General features: G+C 42.2%; 1 protein-coding gene across 3 annotated transcripts in view; it reads left to right on the top strand.

Annotated features, from left to right (window-relative positions):
- The first annotated feature begins 5,318 nt into the window (after positions 1–5,318).
- Positions 5,319–17,979, top strand: part of prrx1b (paired related homeobox 1b) — a 12,919-nt gene continuing 258 nt past the window's right edge. The window contains exons 1-5 of one of the 3 annotated variants that reach the window (XM_076277672.1): positions 5,319–6,092; positions 10,480–10,655; positions 13,239–13,420; positions 14,759–14,824; positions 15,992–17,979. The exon at positions 15,992–17,979 is cut by the window's right edge and continues 258 nt beyond it. In XM_076277672.1, the coding sequence (XP_076133787.1) occupies positions 5,846–6,092; positions 10,480–10,655; positions 13,239–13,420; positions 14,759–14,824; positions 15,992–16,124 (804 nt within the window). In that variant the 5' untranslated portion in view covers positions 5,319–5,845 and the 3' untranslated portion in view covers positions 16,125–17,979. The remainder of the gene's footprint in view (positions 6,093–10,479; positions 10,656–13,238; positions 13,421–14,758; positions 14,825–15,991) is intronic. The other 2 variants (XM_076277671.1, XM_076277670.1) reach the window with 2 other exon arrangements.

Genomic DNA, 17,979 nt, shown 5'->3' with positions numbered 1-17,979 from the left:
GCTTGTCTGTTTAACATACCTTATGGAATTGCACAATTGCCAGCTTGAGACAAAATATTTAGATAGGTTATCTCAACTTTACACTAGGCTACCGACTTTATGATTGTTTAAGGTGCTGTCAGAATACGGTCTTAAGCTCTCTTGTCCTGGCAGTCCACCGGACAGCTCACATGGCGGTTCAAAGCAACTTTAAGAGCGTTGTAAGTGTTCCTCAAACCGGCCCGGATTTTTTACTGCCGCCTGGTCCCATCTGGTCGTCTGCATGCGGCAGTGCCATAAACTCAACTCATTTAATTAGTCGCTGCAAGCGGCCGCAAGTGTCCCCTCTGCCAGACAACCTCCACGCGCTTCCAAGGTCACAAAAATGGGCGACGTTAGTTTCTCTGCCCGTAAATTAGGTTTCGCTGGACTTTCAACTCAGCCCAACATCTAGAAAATGTATAGGCCTATTTGTGCTCTATAGACATGGGGATATGAAACATTGAAATGTCGGCCATATGGGAAATTGCTTCTCTCTCATTGGATCAAAATGTTAACATTGCACTAATAAACCAATAAATAAATCCGCCCAAATAAATTATTAATTTCATTTTTATGTGTTTGTATGTGAATTATATTTTGACTTATTGCCAGTGTTCCACGGACACTATAGTCGTCCTAGACATTTTTCCTAAGTTGAGCTGTGTCATAAGTGATGCACCAACACTGTGAACTGAGTGAAGTTAGCCTCTGAAGTCGGTTAATTTCCTTTCAATAACTGTCCGTACCGGGAGGGAGCTGACGTAACGTTGAACAAGCTATATTAGGCCCCGTGTAATGAAGCTGGCATCCATTCCCCCAACAGAAACAGCCCTGACACAAATGAGGCCTAAATGTGCGCCGTGAGATAAAGTGAAGCTGAGCCGGTCTAACATCTCAAAGCGAGGGGTTTCGAGGCTCCGCGCGCTGATTTATGTGCAGCCGGTCTCACCGGACAGGTTGAAAAAGTCCTGGTAACCCGAGAGGCCAAGAAAAAAGGGCGAGATCAACTTTTACTGGAAATCTCTGCCATCTGGCACGGCATTAGTTACTGAATTGTGACCCCAGTGCAGGTTGTGTACGTAATGAATTATTATAATTGGATAATCATAAATCGTTAATAATTACGCATACTGTCGGCGTTAAGGAATTTAACCAGGGGGTAAAACTATGGAGCTGCACACAGAAACCAAAGATGAAAATGAAACGGGTGGGGGTTATTACGGTGGTCGGATATAGGATTTGTAAACTCTATTATGCCTGTGATCCGTTTTCTGACAATTGACAGAGTCAAATCACTGCTTTCCTTAGTGTTGTCAAAACAACTACTGACTTCTTTGCGCACTGACTGGCAATAGTGTTCCAATTTGCGGGAAAAAATGTGTCTCTTTAATAATTCATTGGTACCTTTGCAGTAGGCAAAATCTGGAATGTGGGTATTGATGCATAAACTGGGTTATTTCAATTACGCCAATTTGGTTTGATTTATTTAGCTCAGTTATTTCTGTGACTGGTCATCTTGTCCTCGTTCGTTAAATTGAAACAATTGATTTTCATTTTTGGGGTCGGTAGGTTAATATTTTACAATTACAATAATAATAGCAATGCATTCAATTTACATTCAAATATAACTTTAAATGCAGAAAAAAATAATAATTGAGATTATTGGCCATTTCTATAACGTACAGTGCTTCAATCCAAACAGCGCAGAGGTTATCAAAAATAGGCCTACTCGCTGTAGCGTCGAGACTCAGAGGAGACAAGGGTAAACTTTTAAAGGCAAATATAATGCAGACTTAGGTCTGGCATGGCTACCCCAGTCATGTTGTGCTTTAAATGTTGTTGTTTTTTGACACCAACAACTGAAGTAAAACCGGAGAAATGCACCACTTCTTCAGGTAAAACAATGTACCCAGCCTCAGCCACCAGTCGCTGCCGCCGGCGTCGGCTCTGCTGTCCACTGAACCCTGGTGCTGACTGGAGTAGCACGCTGGCCCCTGTCCACTCCCATTTCCCTAATTAGTATTAAATGGCCCCTGTGTGTCGACTCTCCACATCCTACGCGGAAATCCACCCGCTACGGCCCCACCCGCCCGCGCGCCCCTGATTAGGATGGCTGGGGAATTTCAGGCGTGTGACTTGTTGAACTGCTAATCGTCGCGTCTAGGAATAACAGACAAGTGATTGCATTTCATTAAGGCCGTGCCCTCGAGAAATCGAATTTAAGTGCCTTCAAAGGACGCTTGCCTCTTGTAGTGCGCTGAACTTCTGGCAAATCAGACCATTTAGGCTACATTTGATAACATGTAACGTGGACATCTCTAAATTTACTGCCATGCAGGGTATTCATTCAACGCTTATTTTCTTTCTGTTAAACATTTAAAATATTTGCAACTGCACTATTAAACCAAGCATGTTGTATGGCTGTATGTGTGTGTGTCATTCAGCGCGCGCTTTTGGCGATCCCTTAGCCCCGTGCGTGCACAACTCTGGTGTCTCTAAACTCCAGCTATCAAACGCTTGCGGTGTTCCGACAGTTGCAGTGGCGGCCTGCAGTGGATTAAACGACACTTGAGTTTACAATGCTGAGTGTGTGAAATTAATTAAGCTCACTGATTAGGGGGCTCTGACGGCGACAGCAGGGCGTGCGTCATCACAAACACAAACAGACTGCCGCTTCTGTTGTGCTGTCTGTGGTAGCTCAGCTCCGCGCCTGAGAGGGAACTGTATAGAGGCAAAAATAGATCTTAATGGAAACATTGTGCGGAGTATTTGTAGCTTGAATAAAGATTTAGAGGGGGCTGCGTTTTATGTTCAGGGATAGCTGGCTAGTTGAGACTATTCTGGACTTAGCCTACAACGTGTATTTAATACTAGGCTATTGTCTATTTTACTTTTTGCAAAGAAAATTGTTATTCATGCGAATGCTGTTCATGGGAGATGGGTTTTCTGAATATTTTCTTAATAAACAAACTTTTTGTGAATCAAGTGCGTAAATTCGCTCGAAGTATTTTGTTCATGGTTGGCCGGAATGAAAAGAATCTTTTTATCCTTTTAATTATATAGCCTAGGGTTAATTTTGCACTTAAGTGGAGTGGCTTGGTCAACAATGGACATGTGAACTTTCGTTGGCAAAAGTAAATTGTCCATGTTTATTTGCAAAATGGTATTGAAACAACACAGGGAAGTTGTGTCTTCCATATGGAGATTTGAGTTGTTTTTCTGCGCCCCCAAAAAATAAAACAGGTAGAAATTGTTGATATCGTTGAGGCTATCGTTAGTCATTTGATTGTATTTAAAGCACAACGGTATGTCCTAAATGCTCACCAAACCGGTTAAATACATAATTGTGTAGCTATTACAGTTCAGATATAAACAGTTGCGTTCAGACGCACCGAATAGGTTTTAGGATAACCAGTTGAATCAATTACCTTATTGAGGAAGTTTATTTTGATGCTTTCCCCCAAATAGGATATTTTTCATCACAACTTATTGGTTCCTTGTTTGCAGAGGCATATCATTAGTTGACCTCACAGTTTAACTGCAGTAAGTAGCCTACAAATCTTTTTCTCAGTGCCAAAATTGCCAGATTAACTAAGAAGTTGTGAGTTGTGAACAAGTATTATTATTATTATTATTATTATTATTATTATTATTACTATTATTTACATGAATAATGAAAACAGTAGTGTCAATTGGATGAAGTGAGAACATGAATAATTTACCCAGTGACAAATGTCAAATATAAGCATGTTAGCTGTACTAATGTTTTAAATCTCTGTCGTTCACACCAAGGCACTCATAGCGTGTTGCCTAAATAAAATGCCATGCTTGTGATGAGCCAAGGGAACGTCCAGGTCAGGCACCGTGATGATTGACATCCAGTGAGCTTATTTCGCTTCGCACAAACGAAGAGCGAAATTCTTTCTCATAGCTGTACAGACGGTCAAAAATTGAAATGAGCTCGGGCCCTTGGGTAACTCTTCCTTTCTTTTCCCCCTCTCTCTCTCTCGCGCGCTGGCACTGAGGCAAGAGCGTAGGCAGGAGAGAGAGAGAGCGAGGGAATGCGGAGGGAAAACTAATGATGAAAAAAAACTCCCTCCATCCCAACAGCGCCTTAATTAAATACATGGAAAGAACGAAAGCAGCACATCTGGTTTCAATCCGCTTCCCTTTGATGGCATCAAGTGTTCTTTTCCCAGATCAGGAGGCTGGAAGCGAGGGGATGTCTGTGCAGGGGAACACATGGACCCCCGCCCCTCCTCTCCCAGCGTCTTGCTTGTCAAAGCCCCCAGCTCAGGGTGCGCACACGGCTCTGTCGTTCAGAAGAGCGCCTCTTCCACGTTACCGCTCCGTACCAACCCCTATAACAAATCACTTTTATGTTTGTCAGATAACGACTTGTTTACAGTTAGAATGACTGAAAGAAAAAAGAAAAAAGGTTAACAATGTTTGGCATCGATTTTATTGAGTACCGTAGGACAAAAAACTCACATAGCAACAGATCTGACATCACCGGTTATTTACCCTAAAGATATTGATTGCCATAGTTTTGGTAGGTTGAGACTTAGTCGAGGCCCACTGTTTTCATGATAAACTATAACCTATGGCAGTTATCTAACTGTAAAAGTTAAGCCTATGAAGTGTCTCACCAGTGTAAGATTATTATTGTTTTACATGATTTGCTTCTTCTAAATAATGTAGTGTATTTGCGCCTTCTTATATTTTAAAATAGCAGAATATAAACCAAAGATGAGATACTAGCAGCAAAGTAAAATTAGTTTTCTTACGATTAATGATTTTTTAATAGTAACACACTTTAACATAGTGGTAAAGGCTACCTAAATGTGTTGTGGTTAGGTGTGGTAGCGTAATTGGTTTCCTTGTCCAGTGCCCACGAGGGTACATCGCCCTCTTCTTACATCGCCGGTTGCATTCCGGTTCAATTTATCGAGTGGATTGGGTGATGTTATTGTGTGTACACGGCAGTGGGGAGGGTGGGGATAGAGAGAAAGAGAGGAGAGAGGGAGTCTGTGTAACGTCAGATACAGCACAAAGGCTTTGCCACGTAATTATGGGCCCCTATTAGGTCGATCTCTCCTCCCTGGGGTCTCCATTTCTCATTTAGCCTCTCGCGCGGGCCTCAGCAGCGTGCCAGCGAGCGCCTCGTTTGAAGTACGAGAGAGAGAGAGCGCGAGAGCGAGCGAGAGAGAGAGCGTTTAGTGATCAGCGGCAGAAAAAAGGCAGTCAGCGTGCCCGTTTCTCCACTACACTGAAGTTCCCTCACATGCATGCGCATCTGTTAGACATCAGAACTTTCGCAAAAACTTTGCTCAGTCACGAGCGTGAGTCAACAGCGGCTGGGGTCTTCCGTGGAGCCAGGTGCTGGACTTTGGTGAAACTTTTCACTGGTGACTTGGTACTTCGGCTGTGGGTGTGTTCGTGAACGTACTTGGGCCTGGTTGTGTGTCTGTTTGAAAGAGAGAGAGAGAGTGTGTGTGCGTGTGTGTGTGTGAGTGTATTTGTGTGCATGGATGGACGCCCGCGCAGGCACGAAACCTTAGATGATCGCCTGAACAGGGAGAGAGATGAACCTGGTCTGAGCGTGGCGTTGAGCTCGAGATCGTCCCAGGGTCGCATACGCTGAAAAAAACATCTTCTCGACTGGATGCTTACAGCGATTTAACCCCGCTCCGGAGGAAAAGGAGATTTCGTCTGTCGGTTTGGAGGCGCCGTGGGTGTTGTTTTTTTCTTTCTCGTATGCAAGGAACAATTTGGCTCGGCTATTATTATTGCGCCATTTTTTTCTCTGTATCCTATTTGCGTCATGACTTCTAGCTATGCACATGTAATGGACAGACAAGCATCGATATCTAGCCGACTGGAGAGTCCAATTACTGCCAATCTGGAAAACCTGCAGGCTAAAAAGAACTTCTCGGTGAGCCACCTGCTGGATCTGGAGGAGGCAGGGGAGATGGTCGGCACCCAGGCTGAGGACGGCGTCGGTGAGGCGGGCAGGAATATGCTGGAGTCCCCGGGCCTGACCAGCGGCAGCGACACGACACAGCAGGAGAGTAAGTGCAAAGTGTACGCTACTCCCAGGGTGTGTTCACTCGGTTCTACGGCGAGCTCACTCGGGACATAGTCATGATTAACACCTAAACGCAGAAAAGGATTGGCACATTAGCGCGTTCGTAGGTTATGTCAATAACCAGCTGATGCGAAGGCTCCGAATTTATGAACTGTCCGGGAAAATATCGAACTTATGACGCTTCCCTAAAGGATTACTCCGTGCTCCGTTGTGATTTTTGGGTTTACCTAATGACTCGTAAGCTTCGGTGTTGCAGATGTTAGTAGCCTATGATAGAACCTTCTGCTTGTGGTTTAACCTGGAAAACAGAGGACAGTGACAGGCAAAAAGTCACATTCACTTGGTGCGTAATTAGTAGATCCGTCTCTAGACGCAGTCTGTGTTGAAACCAACGTGGCTGGAGAGAGTACTCCGTGACTCTTGAGCAATCCATCAGTTCTGAAGCTCGTTCTTAAGGCCATTAATTTGCCATAAACACTTTGAAGTCACTGATATACAGCTGCGTTGGTGGACATGGTCAGCAGGATGCAAATCAAGGCGAACAATAATATATCACAGTCCAGAAATATGATGCATAGATTGCAATTTAACACGAAAAGTGGCTTGAGCGGAGTATTATTAAACTGCGCTTATGGAGAACCGTTGGATCCACCCCAGCAAAAACAAAATAACCCTTCTTTCCTCGAGTGTAGCCGTGTGTTTTAGAGCATAAATTAACGCCTAAAGTCCACAGAGAAACACTCGCACTCACAGGTTAATGGGAGTGGTTGACAGAGACGCTGAGTTTAATGGTTGTTATTGTTGTTTTTAAGGTAAATCAGATTGATAGGGACGTAGGTGCCGGGAGGAAAAAGGACCAGCAAACCTGTCGTAAATCCGTGGCTTGTTCACTTGTCAAACAATTTCAAAATACTTAAACACAATAATTTGTCATAATTATCTGTGTCCATGTGAACATACGCCTACAATTACTCCATCAGTTGGCCAAATTATATCAGATCTGCCCCTCGCCAGGCTACTTCCCGAAGACTTTTCATGCCTTTCCATGCCTTTCCATTTCCATTCCTCGTGTTATGTTATGCACTGACAAATGTAATATTTATTTCTTGTAAAAGTATCGTAAAAATGTAGACGAGTGAAAAAAAGTAGGAGTGTCTTCATTGAAACGGTGCATGTTAATTCGACGGTGATCACTTTTTATACGTTTCTCCAAACGTGAAATTATATTTAAACCAGCCTAGGCCGCCTCATAAGTTTACTAACAATCCCAAGTATAAAGTGCCACTACTGCTTTGCCGATACTTGTTGGTTCAGCATACAAGTCCAGTGCACTTCCTACTATGCGTTTTCCCATCGTTTTTAGACATTTAGAATGCTGTCCTCACCACCACACAGAGATAATCGGTTTTGAACTTGACGAATTAAAACTTGATATACGTTAATTATAGCCTTACGTTTATCTTAAGCACTTTTTGTTGAAGCATATTTATGATCATGGCATATATTATTATTAAAGAAATGATCTCTATAGTATGTCATATATTCACAATTAAATAGGAGTGGGAATATTAGCATTTTGATAAGGAATTGCTAATTCATCCCTTTCCTCGGGACAATATTTGGTTTATACCTAAGGCTTGTGGCGCTTACTATAGGTAACATACACGTAACCTTACATTAATTGCGCATTGACATTGTAGAAATATCAGGACGGCCTAGAGTGTTAACTAATCTTACGCATTATCATCACCTTATTCTTTCCCTCTTTTCTATTATTTGCAAAAGCTAGACCTGTCCAAACGACCATTTGTCACTATTTCCTATTGTGCCACAGTAGCCTACTAGTGAAAGACTGCAGAGAAAGGGCTTAATAGGAAGGCTAGAGATGAGCTACAGATCTGAGGAAATAAAATGCAAAGATCAGAAGTGATTCCACACTGTATGGGCCATCGGGTAGCCTATATCATCAGTGGGCCAATTATTTAAATAGCGACCCACAGTGACATTAATGTCCTTCAGTGCCATAATTGTAAGGCCTACTTATTTGAACAAATCCTGAGATGCAAAAGAAACGGCTTGTATAAAAAACAGTCATAAGCGTTTGGAGTTTAAATTGAAGCAATAAAAACTAAGATGTTTGGCCAGCAAGAATCGGAGTAGGCTAATCGCTGCACGGCTATCAGCTGTAAAACGTCTGCATTCAACAATGCTTATTTGCACTCTCTCAAATAGAAGTGCCGCTTAGAAAAATGACCATTGTAAACACAGAAGTGGAAGCGGTTTATGAGAGCGCTCTCCAAATGACCTAAAGAACTGACCCGCAATCAAACAAAGACAAGGGCATATGATGTATTCTCTGTCGCGGACTAGGCGACTTTGAACTTGTGAAAGGGTGCAGTACCACTATGCTCGAAGGCCATGCGGGCAGAGGGAGAGATTTGGACGAATCTATCTTAAAGGGAGACTTATTATGAATCCTTTCTGGTCTTACGCGTCCTCGCGTTAAGCTATTTTAACCACAATCTGCCCAAATGCTATTATGCCTACAGGACTATTTCAGATTTTTAGATCCGATGCAGGCAGACAATAAATGAAGTTGAATATTCTTGCGCACATTGAATGACCTCTGTGTATGAAATGCGCTATATAAATAAACTTGACTTGACTTGACTTGCGGTGACCTATTCATACTTCTATTTTTTTGCTAAATGTTATGTTATATTTAATGAAATAGATTTTTTTTAGTGATTAGCCTACGTTGAGTCTAATTTTAGTAGTAAAAATGTCTTACATACCATTTAAATTCATTCGACTGCAGAACACTATGGGCCGAAATAGTCGGCGGTTCCTGCAGTCGGTCTGACTTGCTAAAATATTCTTTATGAAAATAGGCCTAATCTCAGTTAATTGTGACAAAGGGATTCTGCACGATTTTAAAATTATTTACAATGGGCTATTTTTTACACACGTTATTGCATATTGTTGGTTGTTCAATGATCTAAACTGTAAATAACTCTCCAGAATTATCTGAATTTAGTGGGTATTCTTATAGTCCAAAATCGTGCATCAAATAAATGGGTTTATTGTTTTCCAAATTATTTCATTACATTGCCATAATAATAAGCAATTAAGCACTGTGTTAAAAAGGCTGCGGTTTAATGGAGCAGGGTTTGAACCAATGCGTTTTATTTTACCACCAAAATGACCTCGCTAAGGTCATTTGTCTCTGAAGATCCATTTAGCTGTAAAACGAACTCGTAAACAACTCTGTCAGATATCAACCTCCCAAAGCGACATCATAAATTACCAGCAATGCCTCTGCCAGTTTGAAATGACGTCAGATGCCTCGTAATTAACTAAGACACCAATTGGAGGCCTTAACTGTGTTTGTGTGGTTTCCAAATAGAAATTATTTAAACCTGGTGCACCGCACGGAATTTCTTTGTACCGCACTCAAAATTGAAAACATAAATAATCCCAACTGTTGTATTCAGTAAACTTAACCCATGATAACGTTTGTTTCAAAACGTGGATATGCAGCTCTACTTCTAAACGTAGCCTAATCAGTGGTCTATAAGTCCTCATAAAACCCTCGCAGCCTACCTCTAAAATTGGGATTTCCTAGACATCAAGTTTTAAATTTGAACGTCCTCTGTTAGGCACATTGCAACACGTATGGCATAAAATGTGTTATAGGAGATGTAGACAATGAAGAGGGACTTGCATCGACATATTCGAACATGATCCTCCATTAGACTCTAATGCAACGTAAAATCCTCTGTTTATTTACTAGATTCGACATATGGTTGTTTTACTTGTTTCCATGTTCCAACTTATGGTATAGTGACAACGGGAGCGCAAACAAACAGCCATCTCTGGAAGTCTGTTGATATTCTATCGTGTGTATGTGTAACCTATTTTTAACACCAGATCTAAGAAGCCAAACGTTATCAGAATGAAATCAGATCAACCTTGGGGATTGTAGGCTATATCAAACATGATAGAGGTGTGTGTAGAAGGGGGTGGGGTCTTGATATGGAAGAAGCTAATATTGTTTTACCTTTTTAAACCAGAAATCTCTCTGCCTGTGTATACTGACATGTGCATATAAGCTCACTTTATATATGTGCCGTGTATGACGTGTACGCATATTTGTATATTTATTAATGTGCCGATATGTTTGTGTCTTACCTGTGTGTGTGTGTCTGTGTCTGTGTGTGTGTGTGTGTGTGTGTGTGTGTGTGTGTGTGTGTGTGTGTGTGTGTGTGTGTGTGTGTGTGTGTGTGTTAATGTACGTATGTACGTCTGTGTGCACGCTTATGTTTTTACATCAACATCTATGTGTGTGTGTGTGTGTGTGTGTGTATCAGATGAGCAGTTGAATGCGGAGGAGAAGAAGAAGAGGAAGCAGCGCCGGAACAGGACCACCTTCAACAGCAGCCAGCTGCAGGCCTTGGAGCGCGTGTTTGAGCGCACACACTACCCCGACGCCTTCGTCAGGGAGGACCTGGCGCGCAGGGTCAACCTCACCGAGGCCAGAGTACAGGTGAGATGGCAGCACATCCTCTGTGTGTGTGTGTGTGTGTGTGTGAGAGAGAGAGAGAGAGAGAGAGAGTGTACATGAGTGCCAGCAAGCACAACTAAATGTCTACAAGTCAGCATTATTTACACATGGATAGAGAGGTATAAGTTTGCCATTTATGCTGGAACTTGGTTTTAACCATTTGGTGCTTTTTTGTGCATTGTCATGTGGGAATTTGTGAGTGACAGTGTAAGGGTTTAGACATGGCTTTGGATTTTTCTTTTATAGATCAGAGACAGAGACACAACTAAGTGAAATGAGATATATACTGTAGCTGTAGAGGAATAATGTGAAAAAAGATCAAATCAGTATCAAAATGAAATGGAGAATGGCATTGTGTGGGTGAGGGAGCGATGGAGGGAGTGAGAGTAAGAGAGAGAGAGAGAGAAAGAGAGAGAGAGAGAGACATTGGGAAAGAGAGGACGCACATCTGTGATTAATGTGTCCCAGAATCTGAGGCAGAGTTGCTTTGATAGAGACTTAGAGCTCATTCCATTATATGTGTGTGTGTGTGTGTGTGTGTGTGTGTGTGTGTGTGTGTGTGTGTGTGTGTGTGTGTGTGTGTGTGTGTGTGTGTGTGTGTGTGTGTGTGCGTGATAGCTTATGCAGTGCTTTGGCGAGACCTTTAATATCCACTTTTATTTCACAGAGCTAAAACATTGCTCTGCATCAGGCACAGCCTCAAGCAGTGCATAAGTGTGTGTGTGTGTGTGTGTGTGTGTGTGTGTGTGTGTGTTTGTGTGTGTGTGTGTGTGTGTCTTTGTCTGTGTGTTGGTGTGTTGATGCCTGTGGACAGGATCTGTATGCACACTAAACTGAAACAATTGTAGTAGCCTGTAAGATATTTGATTGATTGATTGATTTTATTTCACCACTTAAATATAAAATATGAAACAGTACTCTTTTCTGTACTGTCATTTCATTTCATCAGTACTGTGCTGCGCTTGTTTGGTTGCTTGTAGCAATCTATTCTTGATCACAGAGCCATACCTAACCCAGCTTCATTTTGGTGTGTGTATTTGAGTGCTATGTATATTTTTCTGACTTCAGTTAAGGTTAAAGACAATTGTATTCAGATGGTACTGTTGAAATAGTTTTAAATGAAACTCATCATTGACTAAGTGATTTTCCCACCATAGTCAGAGAGGTGAGACTAATGCCTCATAGCTGTTTTCCATTTGTGTGAGTGTGAGTATGTGGTTGGGCGGGAGGGTGTATGTGTGTTATAGTTTAATTGGTACACCAAAATGTGATTTTACTGAAAAAGCCACTTGCACCATGGGAGCTACACATATTCTTACTCACTAGTTGTCCCAAATCCATGGATGATAACTCAATACTACTCACAAATGTCATTGTCACAATTAACTACATTGATTAATTGCTGTTATGAATTATTTTCAAAGTGTTTTTTGTGGGACAAATGTTCCTCCACATATATGATTTCTACACCATGTCACAGCATGAAATTAACTGAATTAAAACAAATGCTTTAATTATTAAAATGTTCTGCTGAGCTAGTTATAGAGGAGCTATGATTGTGCGTATGTGAAATCATTTGAGGTTGTGTGCAGTGCCACATTTTCAGATCAGGCCCAGGGAGGCATTATATCGACGCACGATGGTATGGTGCATCATTGGCTAAACTACTGACCTACAGTTTCTCAAAACTGTAGCAATATTGCAGATGGCAGTTCTCCAACTCCGTTGTTTGTACTGCCATAGTCAAAACAGCATTTTCTATAACTCAATGCAGTTTGCAGAGGGTGAAAATGAATCCTATGGATCTAATAGAGCAGCAGAAGGAGCCGCCTCTTAATACGTAGTGGTTGTTGAGAATGACAAACTACATTTTGATAATTTTAACCGAAGAAGAGATTGATGTTGTCTCCCAGTATTTTATTAATCAGAGCACAGTCCCGGCCAATCAGCTACATACACACACACAGTGGCTTGCTGCTAAGAATATCCATAACTACTTCTTTTTTTAAAGTAATCAAATAAATTTAGGTTATATTTGAAAAATAAATTCCCATGCGGTATATCTGTCAGCCTTATTTCTCCTAGGTAGGCCTTTTGTAATTGTTTACAATTATGTTATTTATAATAATAATTTATAATAATTAATATAAAATGTATTAATTGTTCAATTAAAAGTCAAATTCTCAGTGAGTGGGTGGGAGGGAGGTGGAAGGGAGATCAAGTCAGTTTTCTCAAACTAATGCAAGTATAACATTGACAAGAGCAAATATCCTGGAACTAGGCATCTAACTACTCGTTGCAATCAGTAATTCCAATCACTCAACTTTGCAACTGATCCTTTAAACTACTATTTCAAGAAACACCAAATCGTCTAACCAAGGTTGTCATGGCGGAAATTGTGACGGTGGTTAGACTGTGATGCTGGCTAGATTATTAGAAACGCACCTCAGAAGAGCTGCTGTGCTCTGAAACCCCCTGCCTAACTGGGATTAGCGTTAGGATTTATCGGCCTTTGGGCTCATGGTTTCTCACTGGTGTTCCGTGTGGATCTGTTTCTTTTGCCAGGTGTGGTTCCAGAACCGACGGGCAAAGTTCCGTCGCAATGAGAGGGCCATGCTGGCCAGCAAGAACGCCTCGCTGCTTAAGTCTTACTCGGGCGACGTGACCGCTGTCGAGCAACCCATCGTGCCTCGGCCCGCACCGCGACCAAACGACTACCTGTCCTGGGGCTCAGCCTCTCCCTATAGGTAACCACACACTGTCACACACACACACACACACACACACACACACACACACAGTCGCCACCCTTGCCCTGCAGCTTCATTCACCTTTGACCTCTCACCCTTGACCCTTGCCTGGCCTCTGTCATCGCTCCCAGTCACCTCTGCACCCATTGCCTGTTTTCATTTCATTTCCTGCCTCTTGCGCTCTCTCTCTCTCTCTCTCTCTCTCTCTGTCTCTCGTCTGCGCTATATCTTCTCATTTTGTCATTCCTTGCTTCATGGTTGTTCTGTCGCTTGATAGCCATGCCGATTTCTCTACTTTGTTCTTTACTGGACCTGAGAGAATCGATTAATTCTGCCAAATGTCCGTCACGTTGAATGGGAGTGAGTGGTTAAGGTATATTAGTCCTTGTTGTGAATGTGTTTATGATGTGACTTAAATGGTCACGAAGGACTGTACACATTTCTGTAGACGCAATATGTCTTCACCACGCATATTGCATATATGGCTGAATAACTGAAAATAGATATGTTTAAATCTGGAAATTGGAATGAATCGGGAAAGATAAAAAATATTTTTTTTCCCCTGATTTTGCGCGGGGTGGGGTGGTCGTCAGTGGCAAGGGCGATGATTGGCTGACAGAAACATGGCTCAGATCTCAGGGCTCCGATGCCTGTCGCTCCACCCCACCCTGTACCCCCCTCCACTCGGCCTCTCTGTCTGTCCATCAGCGGCGAGGTTGGGGAGTCTTGCGGGGAGGGCGGCAAAACCCCCCCAGGATAAGGGTGATAATCTGAAAACAAACCATATGAAATCCAGAGCTGACCCCTGGCGTCTCCCAAGCCTGGGTCAGGGGGTCCATACGGTCCCACTTTCGGAGAGAAAGAGAGTGAAAGAGAACAAGAGAGAGAGAGAGAGAGAGGCAAGATGAGATGAGATGACGGCAAACAATCTGCTGGGCAGGATTTTCTGTGACTCAGGTTTCTATGATTTAACGGCGATCCTTATACGACCTTAGCCGCCGGCCAGCAACTCCAGGCCTCGGGCCCACGGCCCTGTGCTATCTCTGTAGTCATATCAGCTCCTTCAGGCATGACCACTGCACTGCCACCAGTGCCCTGTCCATATGTCCATCCATCAAATGCTTCTACCAAACCAGCATTTTACTAAATAAGAATGAGGAACTGGTGGAAGATCATATTATCATATTAACATTAAAAACCAGGTATATTCTCAGTAAATGAGTCTTCAGAAGACTCAGTGTACCTGTGAAGTGTTAATTACACATGAGTACAGCAGTTATTATGTGCTGATAAAGCAATTTATAAAGTATTAATAATGGTTTATATATTCTTAAGCTGGTATCCGAGGCCGGAGGGAGGGCCAATTCGAGTGCCACAGAAAATGCTGCCCACAGAATGCAAGTACATTTTTTTTTTCTTTCCCTAGTGTGCGTGTGTGATTGTGTGTGTGTGTGTGTGTGTGTGTGTGTGTGTGTGTGTGTGTGTGTGTGTGTGTGTGTGTGTGTGTGTGTGTGTGTGTGTGTGTGTGTGTGTGTGTGTGTGTGTGTGTGCGCGCGCGCTACCCTTTGCATGTGTGTGTTCTTGCCAGACGAGTCTGTCAATGTTGCATTTTGCCATTTATCGCACGTTTGTAATACACTGAACATCCATGATGATTGCAAAAGAATAGTACAAGAGTCAATTACAAAAAAATGTACCACATAAAAATCAGCTCCAACCTTGTAAAAACTCTCCAGTTTGGCGCACTAAACCAGTGTTTTACTAATGCACACTTCATTACTGAGGTATTTTTATGTTGCAAAATAACTGAAATAATGAACTGATACTCTTGGCTCAGAATCAATATTTGTTTTATATATGTTCAATTTGTTGTCCTTAGGGTTGCAATTAATGAATATTTTTCAAAATGTATTAATCTGTCGATTATTTTCTTGATTGAATTACTTGGTTTGTCTATAAAATGTCATAAAATTATGAAAAATCCTTGATTAGTGTTTCCCAAAGCCCAAGATGATAGCCTGAAATGCTGTGTTTTGTCCGCATGCCAAACATATTCAGTTTACTGTCATAGAACAGTCAATAGACCATAACATTTTTGAGTTTCAGAATAGTCGATAATTCCATTAATTGATTGATTATAGCTGCCTTAGTAACTGGTTATCTGTGAGAAGGGTCATTTAATCTATTGGCCATTTAAAGCCCATTTAATCTATTTAAAAGAAATTATGGTACATTGTTTTAAGTCAGTGAGGATAGGAGCAGGCTTCACTCAATTTGTCTATTTCTAAACTTTAAGAGTGCTGGCCTGGATAGTTATACATACAAGAAAAATAGGAGAGAGGCCGCACTATGCATACATACTCTTTTATTTGCACATACGCGTTTCGGCGTGTGCCTTCTTCAGTGTGTTTTAAGTCAAATAATGAAAAATTATATAATTTGTGCTAGTATTCTACAGCAGTTGTATAATTGCATATATAGTTGCATATTTCGCAAATGCTAAAAGTTCCATGAGTGCGTTCGTCTTTTTACACCTTTCACTTTTCTTATTGGCTGTTCTCTCCACAGCACCATGGCAACCTACCCACCCACTTGTGCCAACACCACCTCCTCCGCGGGAGTAAACATGGCCAACAGCATCGCCAACCTGCGTCTCAAGGCCAAGGAGTACAGCCTCAACCAGGTGCCCACCGTGAACTGAAGAGGACGGAGAGGAGAGGAGAAGAGAGGAGAGGAGAGGAGAGGAGAGGAGAGGAGAGGAGGAAGAATGGATAGAGGGGACTCCTTTCCTCTATTCGTTTTTGCTGCAGTGCTCTGTGTGATCAATTGGACGCCAGGACTCTGCCAGCACCAATGGAACTGGTTGCATTTACCGCTCCCCACTCAGTCTGTCGCCACCACCACCATCATCATCATCATCATCATCATGTCTGTCATCTGCCATTGTGTTTTGTCATTTCTGGGGACTTCTTGCCAAAGTGCCTTCGACTGAAGTAAGCTGGAGATGGACTTTAAGGGACTTTCGTCTTTTATGCAACCAAACGAGCGGAGGACTCCTTCGATGCTGTAACCAACCTTTTCTAGCTGATTTAGATCTTGTTTTTCAGTTTGTTTTTAGTCACTTTGTTTTGGAGTTTGATGCTAACGGAATGGGACACTGGAGCACCGCTATGCTTTGGCCACAGACGTGGCCTTCTCTTGGTCACCACAGGAACTGCCATGTGAGACTCTGATAGCGCCCAACACATCCCATAATACTCTGGTCTCAGCGATCTGTGGCTGGGGAATTTCACTCTCAAAGCCTTTTGAATGGCTGTGGCTTGACATTTGTGCAACAGTGTACAGTTCCCTGTCGATGCCAACTGGAGTATTCCGAGTCTTTGAAAGACAAAAAAAGAAAAGAAACAGTGATAATAACATTTTTTTTTAGAAAAGAAAAACTTTTTCTTCTTTTTGTATACCACTGGCAAAGTGATGTTGACCCCAAGGCAGTGTGTGTTATATTTCAATATACAGGCAACAGTCGTGTAGCTCCTTCTCTCTTGTTTTCCTCTTTTCAACTGAACTCTAATTTTCTACCTTCTTGTATCATATCTTTTATAACAGAAAATCATATATGTTAATAAAACATTCCAAGCATTTCTAGCAGCGACGTCTGGGGCAATCCCATCATGCTTTGTGAGGATGCATGCTTTAAGATGGAACTGGTAGATTGTTCCGAAAACGCCTGAACACACGACACAAGATGAAGCGGGGTTCAGTAGATTTCTCCGTGCGGCACGTTGTCCAAGCGCCTACGTGTTTTTGTGTTGTGATCGTGCGCATGCAGAATCTGTTGCTGGCAGCAGTACTGTAAAGCCATGGGCAGAAGCCAGTTTCCCTCTACCCCCTCGCAGGGGATTTCACTTAAGAAATCACCAACTTATAGAATTTATCTCATCTGTACTTACTGCTACATTTACAGTTACATCAAACCAGAGGCCTTAGAGTTCAATCAGTGTTTTCATTGTAGACTGGTTTATGATCCATCAGATAAAGGTGGAGCTTAACTCAGTGTTGTGTTTGCATAGTAGAAAGGGTTGTGGTGTTGGTTTTATTGCAGAAATTATTGATAATTAGATATGACTACAAAACTGATTCTGTGGAATTTCAAAATGTTTGCGTGCTGGGCAAGCTTTCTGTATATTATCCATTCACACAAAAGGAATATTTACTGCAACCCGAAGCTCATGCAGGCAGGATTCTGAAAGGGTCTGCTGTTCTCCAGTTTGAGTTCGAATAATCCTGCTACGGGTGTTTAGTGTCAACCTTCATTCCTACTCTTTAAAACACACACTAGTCCATAAAACTGAGATCATCTGAGAAGCTTTGAGGAGAAAGCTGCTTTGGATGTCACCCGGAAACTATGCTATGATCAGAACTTTCATAACATCTTCTCTTTTTTTGTTTTCGTTCCCCTCCTCCTCCCTCCATCTCTGGGCTCATTTTATTAAAGAACATGTCTTCCAGCGCTCCTCTTCCAGCGGGTGCCCACTTCAGAGGAGGAAAATATTTGT

Source organism: Alosa pseudoharengus, unplaced genomic scaffold, assembly GCF_046254945.1.
Source record: "Alosa pseudoharengus isolate Yale_2024_CS ecotype anadromous, Long Island Sound unplaced genomic scaffold, YU_APseudo_1.1 YU_APseudo_1.1_scf_11, whole genome shotgun sequence".
Taxonomy (NCBI): Eukaryota; Metazoa; Chordata; class Actinopteri; order Clupeiformes; family Clupeidae; genus Alosa; species Alosa pseudoharengus.
This window is presented reverse-complemented; position numbering and strand designations above follow the sequence as displayed.